A 13,213-nucleotide genomic window follows, 5' to 3' on the forward strand; every position below is an offset into this window, starting at 1 on the left:
CTCTATCCACTGAGTCAAACTGGCTAGTGCACCATGTGCAATTCTTAAAGTTCAAAGTACTCATGACATATGAGAAGAAAATGTAGGGTACACTACTAGGTGTAGCGGTTAATAATGTGGAATTTTTCAATAGATGGAGTTACACATATGTTGATATGGATGCGATTTGATATGTATGCTATTTTTTAAAATACATTTTATTGATTTTTTTTACAGAGAGGAAGGAAGAGGGATAGAGTTAGAAACATCGATGAGAGAGAAACATCGACCAGCAGCCTCCTGCACACCCGTACTGGGGATGTGCCCCCAACCAAGGTACATGCCCTTGACTGGATCAAACCTGGGACCTTTCAGTCCGCAGGCCGACGCTCTATCCACTGAGCCAAACCGGTTAGGGAGATATGTATGCTATTTTGTTGTGTTGACAACAAACTTCAAGACTTCATATGTCAAATTTGCTGAAGGTGTTAATGTGATATTTTTACACTTAAAAATGTCGAATTTCGTGTCAAAAAAAGAGCATTTGTAGGAAGTCTTAATTCAATACTTTATTTTGAAGAAAAGTGCCGCTGAATACTTCGGGAAGCTTATGGTGAACAGGCTCCATCTCAAGATCCTTGTGAGCGCTGGTTTACACGCTGTAAAAGTGATGATTTCGATGTGAAAGACAAAGAACATCCAGGTCAACCGAAAAAGTTTGAAGACCAGCAATTACAAGCATTATTGGATGAAGGTGCGTGTCCAACTCAAAACCAACTTGCAGGAAGATTAAACTTTGCTCAGCAAACAATTTCTGATCATTTACAAGCAGTGGGAAAGATTTTAAAGGAAGGAAAATGGGTGGCACACCAACTGAACGAAAGACAAATTGAAAACAGGGAAAAGTCATCAGTGAAATGTTGCTTCAACGGCACGAAAGAAAGTCTTTTTTGCATCCAATTGTGACTGGCGATGAAAGTGGATTTATGTTGAGAATCCCAAATGCACAAAATCATGGGTTGATCCAGGTCAACCATCAACATGGGCTGCAAGGCCAAATCGCTTCGGAAGGAAGACAATGCTCTGCGTTTGGTGGGATCAGAAGGGTGTGGTGCATTATGAGCTTCTAAAACCATTAATACTGATCGCTACCGACAAACAATCAATTTGACCCACGCTTTGATCGTGAAACTACCAGAATGTGCCAGAAGACACAGCAAAGTAATTTTGCTTCATGATGACGCCCCATCACACATTTTGAAACCAGCTAAAGACATGTTAAAAGATTTTGCCTGGGAAATATTAACCCACCCGCTATATTCACCAGACCTTGCTCCTTCAGGTGACCACTTGTTTGGAACGATGGCACACGCGCTTTCTGAGCAGCACTTCAAAACATACAAAGAAGTGGAAAATTGGGTCTCTGAATGGCTTGCCTCAAAAAAAGAAAAGTTCCATTGGGTCGGTATCCACAAATTACCTGAAAGACAGGGAAATGTGTAGCTAGCGATGGACATTACTTTGAATCAGGGGTCCTCAAACTTTTTAAACAGGGGGTCAGTTCACTGTCCCTCAGACCGTTGGAGGGCCGGACTATAGTTTAAAAAAAAAACACCAACAACAATGAACAAATTCCTATGCACACGGCACATATCTTATTTTGAAGTAAAAAAACAAAACGGGAACAAATACAATATTTGTATTTACATGTGGCCTGTGGGCTGTAGTTTGAGGACCCCTGCTTTGAATAAAGCACTTTTGATGTTTCTTTTGAAATTATGTTTCCTTTGATTATAAAATCCACATTATTAACCGGTACACCTAGTATATACATGTCTATGCCTTAATGAGGCTTTTTTTTTTTTTTTTTTTTTACTAAAATGAGACCCGCTGAAGCCAGATTGGGTAAATGAGTTGTATAAAAGGATGCAGAAAAGGACATATCCTGAACCAGGGCTTTTGTTCTGCAGTCTTATACAATGATAGCATTCATTACAGACAGAAGAAAGTGGACAGATGGGGACACATGCATAAACCACTAACTAGCTTCCTACATCTCTGAAGTCCTGGCTTAACCATTTCAGAGGAGACGTAGCTCCCTTCATTTGGCATGTGGAGACTAGCAAAGGAGTTATTTTTAGGTCCCTGATTGTCTTTCCAATTCCCTTGGTATGCTGGAGTAGTTAGGTATTGGAAGGGTTCTATTTTCTCAAGAATTACTCTCTGCCCTAGAAACAAGTGGCATACCAACAGGTTTCCAGGATGTTTGCAAAATGTAACTTTAAAGCTAAAAAAAATGCTTTCATTTTCCCAATTCTAACATTATGTGCAAGGCATAGTTTGGCTTCTGGAATTCAACCAGACACATTCCTTTTCAGGAGCTCACACTTAGTCCCATGAGGGAGACGACCAGGCAGAGCCCATAGAAAACAATTTGGAGTGTCTCTACAGCGTATTCAGTGAGGCTGTGACTGCTGCTCATGGGTGTGGGCAGGCCGGCACTGTGAGGAAGTAATCCAAAAAAGAAAGGCTGACTCTTGAACAATGAATAGGAACCTGAGACAGGCAGAGGAAGGAAATTCCAGGCAGATGAAACAGCCCAGAACAGACGATAGGGACCAGAAAAACTGGGTGGATCTTAAACTTTGTCCAGCCCCTTCAGATGGCAGGGATGCGGACTGGTTAGGCACCAGACTTGAGTATCTTCAAAGGCAGGGGATTTTCTGCTCAACACAGCATTACACATCATAAATCACTAGAATTTTTTAAAATATATTTTTTATATATTTTTATTGATTTCAGAGGGAAAGGGAGAGATAGAAACATCAGTGATGAGAATCATGGTCTGCCTCCTGTATGCCCCCTACTGGGGATTGAACCCGCAACCTGGGCATGTGCCCTTGACCGGAATCGAACCTGGAACCCTTGTCTGCAGGCCAATGCTGTATCCACTGAGCCAAACAAGCTAGGGCAACCACTAGAATTTTTAAGGATCAAATAAATACAAGCAACTAGACCAGCCGTGGGCAAACTACGGCCCGAGGGCCGGAGCCGGCCCGTTTGAAATGAATAAAACTAAAAAAAAAAAAAAAAAAAAGACTGTACCCTTTTATGTAATGATGTTTACTTTGAATTTATATTAGTTCACACAAACACTCCATCCATGCTTTTGTTCCGGCCCTCCGGCCCAGTTTAAGAACCCATTGTGGCCCTCGAGTCAAAAAGTTTGCCCACCCCTGAACTAGACAGTGCCTGGCAAAGTTTTTTCTTAAATTTTCTTTCAAGTCTTTAATTTCATTAAGCAGTGCTCAGAACCCTTACCTAAGTTAGGGGTTAAACTGTTCAGGAACAGCAAGATGGACCAAGGGGAGCAGGTTTGGGGATGTTATGTAGTTGAAATGATGAGGTACAGGCAACCACAGGCAGTAGAAAGAAGAGTGACTAAGGGATGAGTTGACACCTTAGTCCTGAACAAAGCCAAGAGGATGGCACTAAAAGACCAGATTGTAGACAAAATGTTGAGTTTAAAATTAGGAGGGAAATGATCACAGGTGATAACTCAGGAAAATTGTCTTAGGAGTGAACTGAAGTTAAGGGTCAGGTGAGCTTAAAAATTAAAGGACAATAAGCATAGGTAATGAAACTGACCCCACACAATGGAACTTGATAGTACTGGGTGCCCAAATCCTGTGAGTGGGAGATACAATCTGGATATGGGTCCAGATGACTAGGAACTAGGAGTGTAGCCACTAGGAGTGGCTGGGTGGCTGTTAGTTGGAGCATTCCAGGTTTGATTCCAGGTCACAGCACATACCTAGGTTGCGAGTTAATCCCTGGTCAGGGCACGTAAGGGAGGCAATCAATTCATGTTTCTCTCTCATTGATGTTCATCTCTCCCCCTTCCTCTAAAATCAATAAACATGTCCTCAGGTGAAGATTAAAAAAGTGTCTGGCTGGGGTATCTAAAGCAGAAGTGTTAATATGTTTTGTGTGTGGGGTGGGCAAGGGCTGGGAGTAGGCAGGACAGACATCCAATCCCTAGTGATAAATGTCTGGGGAAAAACAAATGTGATTGAGAATAGTAACAAAAGCACAGCCCTTTAAAGGTAGCATTTCCCAAATTTAACGTAGTCCCGAACAGCTTTCAGGATGTTGATTTATGTCCCTTATATGACTTTTCTTTAAACTGTCCAATAGTTTTCCTTTATATATTAGAAACATATTTAAGAAAGTATATTTACATACCACTGTACATAATACTGGAGTCACACACACTCTGAAGGCACTACTTCAAGGCAAGGAGGCAGGTTAACAAGCCAAGTGCTGCTGAGGTGCATCCTTTCTCCTCCCCCACACCTAAATTTGTTTATATGGTTGCTTCCCAAGTGTCCTAAATCCAAATCTTCAATAGCTTCTCACTGCCTACACTCCGCTTCCTGAACCACAGCCATGAAGGAAATCCGTAAGTTGTATGAAGTGCTTCCGGACCTGTTGCTGCTTGCTTCTGTGGACTGGGCACAGGTGCTGTGTGTTCTCTTTAGCTGGCACTTTACCAAGGCTCTAATACTCCATCAGGGTTTCAATAAAAACACGACCATAAACAAATCACAATTCCTCATCTCTAACATTCAAGTCCAGAAAAAACAAAGCAAAACAAAAAAAACCTCAAGTCCAAACTTCTAATCACTATTTAAGATCTTTTGCTTGGCCAGTGTGGCTCAGTGGTTGATCATCAACCCATGAACCAAGAGGTCACTAGTTCATTCCCAGTCAGGGCACATGTCACAGTTGCTGGCTCAATCCCCATTGGGGGGCATGCAGCAGGCAGCCAGCCAATCAATGTTCCTCTTTCATTAATGTTTCTCTCTCCATCCCTCCCACACCCTTCCTCTAAAATAAGTAAAGATGTATTTTTTAAAAAAGACCCTTCTAGATTTATTCAACTGAATCTCCAATTAATGCTGATTTCTTACTTCTGGCCACCTACTACCTGCCCCAATAAAACACATCTTCTATGTTTACTTCAGAATTTTGTATGTTCAAGTCACCTTAAAGTCTCAAAGGGTATTTTAAATAGGGGAATGGAAGAAGACATGACACTTTCTTCAAATAATGTAATATTCCACATTTGAAAAGTTTCCTGAAAACTTTTATTGTAATCAAAAAGTGACATAACGGGGTTGTAATGAATTCAGCAAATCATTCTGCTGATATTTTAGAACTGATATCAGCTTTTGCCAGGCAATTAAAAAATTCAAATGTGAAAATTTCACAGTACAGTAAACTCCACCCCAACTAATTAATGGTGGTTAAAAATAATAGGTCCTAGCAAAACCTCTCATGTTACATGGTCACAACTCACAATTCTGTACAAAAGTTCGTGTTATAAAGCTCTGATGTAAAAATCAAATAATCAAGCAGCAATATTTTAAGTGCAGCACAGGGTCTTCCGTATCATTATTTACAAGGCTTGAATCTCTTTACATTATAACAAAATTTAATACAGATGACTTAGTAATTAAGTCAATTTTTAAAATCTGTCCTTCTACACAGTGACAGATTTCACTTTTTGGTCATCTTTCTCCTTCTCCTTCTCCTTTTCCTTCTCCTTCTCTTTATCTTTGCTCTTCTTTGATTTCTTTTTCTTGTGTTTGTGTTTCTGGCTTTTTTCCAATTCTGCTTCAGGGCCTGCATGTTTCTTATGCTTCTTATGTTTTTTATGTTTCTTGTGCTTTTTCTTTTCCTTCTTTTTCTTCTTCTTCTTGCTGTCCTGACTTTCTGCCGAGCTGGCACTGCTACTGTGGCTTCGAGTTTGGCTTCCAGAAGGGCTGTGACTTCTACTTGGACTAACACTGGGACTGCTCTGACTCTGGCTCCTGGTGACACCTATCTGGGTGACTGCTGCTGTGTCCGGGCTCTCTTTTACTTTCTCTATGACTTTCTCTTTCAATTCCTTAGGAATTTTCCCGGAAGTATCTTCCTCTTTTATTACTGATGCATTGCTTTCACTGTCACTTTCATTATAATCTGGTTCAAAAGCAGCTTCATCAGTTTCTCTAGTTAAGTCGGAGCAAAGTCGAGAGGAGTGACTTAACTGGGGTTTAGGCTTGGTAGCACTCTTATCAATTTGCCCAGCAACCTGCTCTTTTTCAGCCTGTGGGTCTGGTGGATTAAGCATATACAGTAATTTATTGCCACTTGACTCTTTACTGTTCCTTGTTTCTAACATATGCTTCTCACGATCCTTACAAGGATTTTTATCTACGGATTTTGTCTCTTCACTTAAGCGTTTAGTATCAGAAGTGGCTTTATGATCATGAGGTTTTTTGTCTCTTGAGGGGCTAGAGTTACTTTTCTTGGAATCTCCTGTTCCTTTTTTAGGCAAATCTCTCTCCTCCCGGGGCTTGGTTTTCTGTCCAGATGCAGAATCTCTGCTCCGAGGAGGAGAGTCTTTTCTTCTTGTTAATTCATTCCGTTCATCTCTACGCTTGGAACTTGAATATTCTCTGCTGTCATAGTCCGTTTTTTTGTCTCTACTGGGAGAAAAGTCTCTCTTTGAGGAACCTCTAGTGGAATCATGCTTATCTGAAGTTCTAGTCTCTTTGGAAGATTGAGACAAACTTTTAAAATTACCTTGTTCATTGAGACGGTCCAAATTACTATCTTTCTCTGGCTGAGTGCTGCTCTTCCTCTTTTCAGGATTTTCCTTCTCCAACACTGAATGATCTCTCTCTTTGGTTTTCCCTTTTTCACTAGATGCAGAGTTTTTTGAACCTTTGATCTCATGTTGTATGATTTCATGGCTCACTTCCTTGGTGAGTTTTGGAAGTTTCTCTGCTGGCTCGATTTCTTTTTCAGTATACTTGACTGTATTTGCTGGTTTAGTGCTAACATTTTTTATAACACTGGCAGGTTTTCCTACACTTGACACAGGCTGTGCGGCTTTAACATCTTCTTCCTCAGATTCAAAGTCATCTTTATCCCATTTGGACTGAGGGACCTGAATCATAATAATGACATCTTCAGCAGGAGCTGTGTTATCGTTATTATATTCTTCCATCGTTTTGATGACAGTTCGCTTTGTATCTGTTTTTTCTTCAGATTTTCTCACAGGACTGCCTCCAGTTGAACTCGTACTAAAAAGAAATAAAATATTTTCAATTAATGAAGAATTTACTTTTATTAAAACACTGATAAATATAAAAAGGCTAATCCATGATGTTTCTCTGCCCTGTTTCACGTGGCTCAGTTGTTTGGGCATTGTCCCATGCACCAAAAGATTGTTGATTCAATTTCCAGTCAGGATACATCCCCTGGTTGCAGGCTCAATCCATGGTGCGGGGTATGTGTGTGTGTGTGTATGTGTGTGCGTGCGTGCACATGCACGCAGGAGGTAGCCAATTAATGTTTTGCTCTCACATTGATGTCTCTCTCTCTCCCTCCCTCCCTTTCTCTCTAAAAAAAAAAAAAAAAATCAATGAAAATATTAAAAAACCACACGTTTAACTTCCAAAAGGAGTAAGTCTACTCTAACAAAGATATAAATTGTTTAAGCACATGACTGCATAAACAAATGACTCACCCCCAAAACTGACTGACTTAAAAGCTTATCTTTAAAGTAAACCAGCCCAACCCCCAATATCAAAACGCATTCTTAATTAACATATTCCATTTTTAAAGAAAATTCTCTCCCAAAACACACACCCACGCACCCACATCAAATACCTGGTATAGTCCACAAGAGTAGAGCTGGATCCTTCAGTTCCAGTTACTTTTCGTCTGACCTTTCCTTTGACTTTTTCTTGTTTAACTTTGCTAGATGATGGCTCCAATTTTTCAGAGGTTTCTTTTGTATTAGATATATTTTCTGTACTTCCAATTTTTTTACCAGTTTCTCTATTGAGCTTAATCTTTTTGGCTGGGGCTGTTGATGATGAAGTTTTGTCCTTTTCAGGGGTCCTATCCATCTTTTCAATATCAGGTTCCATTTTGCGTTTTGGCGATGGCTTCACTATTTCAGTTACTTCGAGTTTAGAGGCTTTCATTGAAGATGATTCAAAGTCTTTCTCTACACCTTTCTCTTCAGTTTTTCTTTTTCTTTTTTCTCCTTTGCTGTCAAGAGGCTTACTTTTCTCAGTAGGCTTCTTGGCCTTGTCTTCCTTACTAGTTAGTTTTTCTGATTTGACATCTTTGGAATAGTCTTTCTTCACTTTTTCCTCTTTGATAGGTTTTGTCTCTTGGTGTTCTTTTGCTGACTTAGAGTGAGCTTTCCTGGGGGTGCCGATGGCCTTCTCATCTCTTTGAGAGGAAGATGATGACTTAGCACTGTCAGTCTTTGGAGTCTCCTCTTTGGCTTTTTTAGGTGGAGGTTCAGATCGAGGAGATTTTTCACGCTCTCCCTCTAGTTTTTCTTGGGATCCCTTAGCAGGTTTGACGTTTTCTTTTTTGGACACAGAAGATCCATCATTTTTTCGTTTGGTCTTATCTCCTTTTGCTTTTGGCTTATCTTTTTCTCTCCTGTCTTTTTCAGACACTGATTTAAAAGTGATGGATTCTGCATCCATTGGTTCATCTCTAACTGGTGTAGCATCATCTCTACTCGGAAGAACAAATAATGAGTCTGTTTTATTTTCCTCACCACTTGTAGGTTCTCTTGATTTTCTAGAAGGTTCTAACAACTCTGGGTTTAGAAAGCCTTCACTTTCTTCCCCCTTTCTCCGCCTTCGATGTTTCTTGTGTTTACTTCCTTTACCATCTCCTGTAGCACTGTCGCTCTCCTTTTCTTTTGACTTTGTATTATCCTTCTGATTGTGACTGTCTCTTGTTGAAAGCTTTTCTGGATAGTTGCTACCACCTATGTTTCGACTTCTATGACTTTGTCCACCCGAATAATCTTCTCTGCGGCCCCTTGTAAAGGGAGAATTCCTGATATTAAGTGGTAAAAACCTCTCTGGAGAAAAGTTCTCTCTATTTGCTGATGGTCGAGGCTGTGCTCCAGCAGCGTAACCTTTGTAGTATTTTTCATACCACTCTCTGTATTTTCTCTCCCATTCTCGGTAACGCTCTTTTTCAAATGGGTCTCTAAAGTCAACACTCCTCCCATAATAAGCTTTTATGTCATATGGTGGTGGAACTTCTCTGTATCTATTAAAATATTCACGTTCTGCTTCCCCTTGTGGTACAGTACGTTTATTTGGAGACTGTCCCCTAAATGCTTGAGGGGATCTTGATCGTGAATGATATCGTCTATATAGTGGTGACCTTGACCTAGATCGATGATATCCGTGAGATCTAGACCTTGAGCGGTAATTTCGACTCTTGCCTCTGCCTCTTCTGGGGTATGGAGGTGATCGCGAATAGGAACGAGAGTGTGAGCGGCTAAATGATCGAGAATAAGAACGTGACCGCGTTGAACCAGATCTTGATTTAGAGTAAGTATAAGAACTTCTGGAGTATGAGGAACCACTATAGGGAGATTTAGACCTAAAAACAAAAACAAAACAACAGTTGGACAGTTGAGAAATATATACAAAGTAAAACACAGACTCTCAGATTCTAGCATGCTTCTCCTTAGGGTTCTATCTTTATATCAAATTTCATCTTGGATGATTAAAGAGGCACAGTGGCCTTTATTGGAATGGAATAAAATACACTATGCAAAGGTCAGATCAATCACTTGTTACAAAACAAAAGTGAAACCTTAACAATTAGAGTGAAGTGCATTAATGTACTGTGAGTTATATGAGCTAATAAACTTAACATTTAAAAAAATGCCAATTATGTTTAAATTTTACTTCCTATTTGCTCATTTAAATATGAGCAATATCTTTATCCTATGTTGGCCAATATAATCTAGCTTTAAAAGAAACTGCATTTCAAATGTAAGCTTAAAAAATAAGTCTTTAAAACAAACTTCCAGGGAATTTTTATAGTAATTCAGTTTTTCTATCAATAAAGCAACTTGTATTCTATCATACATCACCATAATTACACAGGTTAATGTTCCAGCAGGAAGCTGTAGCCTTAAGTAACAGTGTCCTCAGATATGTGCTTTGGCTATTCCCCTATTTCTTTCCTTCCACAAACATTTCCCAATTATTTCACATTATAAATAAAGTTCAAGGGACAAGGGTACTTTAATCCCCATAACTGCTAGTTCTACACAATAGAATTGACATTGAGACATTATTTCAATAAAAGGATATTGGGAAATAAGCTACGTCTCCATTTCTATATATCTAGACCGAATCAGAAAAACTCCGTAAGTGCAGTGTTATTTATATCCATAGCTAATCCCTGGATAGGCAAAGTCCCATTTGTAATTCTGTTGTGAAGGCTTGCAAAACACTAACCTGGAAAATGAGCGCCTACGCTCCTTTTGAATCTTTTTGTATTCCATCAATTCCTTAGCAAAATCATTTGTAAACTCATCTAGCTTGGACTTTTTCTTTTCCCTAGTAAAATAAAGTTAAAGAGTGAAAGTTAACAAAAACCATTTAAGAAAACTAACAAGACAAATGTAATTAGACCATGAATGAAATGAATGAAATTGCCATTAGTTTTCCACTTTAAAACTACAGATAACTAGGAATCCCTGAGGAAGTTGCTTGTATGGCTTTGGTTCGATTTCTACGTGATTTTTCTTGTACTAACTGGAAACAATGGAAAATGTTTCCATAGAAACCTGCTTAAGGTTACATCAGAAAATGAAAGTGTATAATTTCAAATGAACACACTTACTCTTCTTTTAGCCGTCGCTGCTCTCTATAGAATTCTTCCCTGGACAGAGGTGGTGCTTGTGTTGTTGGGATGGTATTTGAATGAGCAGTCTGTACTCCTGATGATACCCAAGGTGTTGATAAATTGGCTGGCGCTGGAGGGAACCCGGGGGGAGGGACGCTATACCCAGCAGGTGGTGGCTGGCCAGGAGGAAACTGAGGAGAAAACTGTGGTGGAGGAACACCTGGAGGGAGAGGCAGTGTATGTGGAGGAGGTGGGTACAGAGGAGGGGGTGGAACAGGCACAAAAACTGGAGCTGTTGGTAGTGATGGGCCTTGAGTTCTCTGTGATCTTTCGCTGTGGTGTCGTCCACGGTTTATACTTCTGGAGAAATAAAAATTCCAAGATGTTATTCCTTCAAACTAAAATCATCTGAGATAAGTAAGTTTGTCTTTTCTATCCATAATTATTTTCAAACTTATAAACAATGGATTAGAATAAGAACACTGATATCACTTATATGTACCATCACTTACATATAAAAATAATTACAAAGGCTACCTAGGGACTGACATGATGTAAGTATACGGGGCTTCTCTATACAGCCAAGGTACACTTAAAAGTTTCTTTTGTAAAGTTCAGATTTATTATCACCCTACAACTATCTCATTAGTTCCTAATTTTTCCTTTAAAGGAACTAGCTGACAGGTTACTATTTCTGTAATAAAGGCACTTAGTTCTCCCCAAAATGTCTTCCCAGACCCGAAGTTTAAAAGGAGGAAAAACACTTCGTATAATTTTTGAGGGAAGAAGTGGGTAAAGACCCTTCAAAGTACAATAAATTACTAGTTTTAACATTTGTAATGAATAACTGAAAATTACACTGCTTTCTCTCAAAGATTTAGGTCAAAATAACAGTGATGGCCAAAGTTTCTGATTTGTGCCTCATCAAAGAAATAATGGCTTCTTTAAAAGTGTGGGGTTCTTGCCCTGGCTAGAGTGTCATTCATGCAATGAAGGGTTTCAGGTTTGATTCCCAGTCAGGGCACATACCCAGGTTGCGGGTTTGATCTCTGGTTGGGGCACTTGCGTGAGGCAACCGATCGATGTTTCTCTTTCTCTCTCTCTCTTCTTCTCTCTCTAAAATCAATGAAAAACATATCCTCAGGTAAGAATTAAAAAATAATGATAATAAAATAGTGGATTTCTTTCTGTTAAACTAAAGATTCTTTAAATTATAGCTCACTAATATAAAGTAGTAGCAGGAGGGGTGCTTAGATTTTAAGCCTCATTTCAGAGTCTGATTTAGTAAATATTATCTTCCATTAATGTGATCTATAAGGAAGTATTAGTTTACTTTCAGAAACTTATCAATTCTTAATGGAGCACTAGAAAATACAGTAAAACGTCAATATAACGGACTAATTTGGGTGAGGGGTTGTCCATTAAAGCTGAAAGTCCATTATATAGTAAAAATAAAGTAGGTTTTTTGAATGTGTATGACAAGAAAACTGACAAATTAGTTTACCTGTTTATACTTATGTAGACATGTCTGTGTAATTAAAATTAAGTATGCATAAAAGTTTAATTTCACAGAAAAGTCTTTAAATTTATACTGAATAGGTCTAGCAAATGTGTTCATTCACCAGTTACCAAGAATAAACAAATGCACATGCCTGGGGCATGGCTTAGCATGTGAGAACATGGGCTGGCATGTGTGAAAACTGCTGCAAAAAGTCACACCACATGATAACAGAAACAACTGCTTCATGCAATGCAGTGTGGTCATGTGCTAATCACTTGTAGAACATTATTTATAAGCAGTGACTCTTGGATTTAAAAAGGTAGATTTGTAATTGCAGATATGTAATATTTATTTATGTTGGCAAAATTACTAGTGTTTTTTCTAACAAACGGCCTATTCGATAAAATTTGTTAAAAATTACAGTGAATTAATAACAAAAATGACCTGTTAATCTAATTATAAGCAAATCTTGGTTAAAAGCATTTAAAAATTAACAGGGTATTAATCTTCATATATGACATACAAACAGGAAATTTTGTCTGTTAAGTCTAGGTCCACAAAATCACCTTTACTAATCCTGTCATAAAGTTAACTTGGAGAACCCTTTACCCTGGTGGTGTGTGAGTATGACTTATTTACTTGTTAGATTAGTACAGCTTGTTCCTGTGCAGGGCACGAGCTCCTAACAACATTCTCCTGGTCTCTTCTTTTCGAAAAGAAAAGAAAAGAAAAAAAAGACTGGGACAATTGGGTCTAGAAGAGAAATAAATACCATGCTTCACACTTGGGAGCTTTGGGCGCTGAGCTGATTAACTGAAATACACTCTGGGCCTTAATGACTTCCTTCTACCCTCAAAAGAGTACGTAAGCCAACAATCTGCTGTGTGCTGACAGGGAGAAAGCAGTCGACTGATGTTGGGAAGGAGCCTTAAAACCATAATTAAAATACTGACATAATCCATTTTTCTTAGACCTCTTAAGGGCAACTAC

General features: G+C 39.0%; 1 protein-coding gene across 3 annotated transcripts in view; it reads right to left on the bottom strand.

The window, feature by feature from the left end:
* Window positions 1–5,092: 5,092 nt before the first annotated feature.
* The window catches only part of RBBP6 (RB binding protein 6, ubiquitin ligase), a 31,374-nt gene continuing 23,253 nt past the window's right edge, over window positions 5,093–13,213 (bottom strand). For 2 of the 3 annotated variants that reach the window (XM_081089582.1, XM_081089584.1), the window contains 4 exons: window positions 10,720–11,082; window positions 10,332–10,433; window positions 7,705–9,462; window positions 5,093–7,115 (listed from right to left, as the gene is read on the bottom strand). In XM_081089582.1, the coding sequence (XP_080945708.1) occupies window positions 5,525–7,115; window positions 7,705–9,462; window positions 10,332–10,433; window positions 10,720–11,082 (3,814 nt within the window). In that variant the 3' untranslated portion in view covers window positions 5,093–5,524. The remainder of the gene's footprint in view (window positions 7,116–7,704; window positions 9,463–10,331; window positions 10,434–10,719; window positions 11,083–13,213) is intronic. The other variant, XM_081089583.1, reaches the window with a different exon arrangement.

The sequence above is a fragment of the Myotis nattereri genome (assembly GCF_964212035.1).
Source record: "Myotis nattereri genome assembly, chromosome: 4".
NCBI lineage: Eukaryota > Metazoa > Chordata > Mammalia > Chiroptera > Vespertilionidae > Myotis > Myotis nattereri.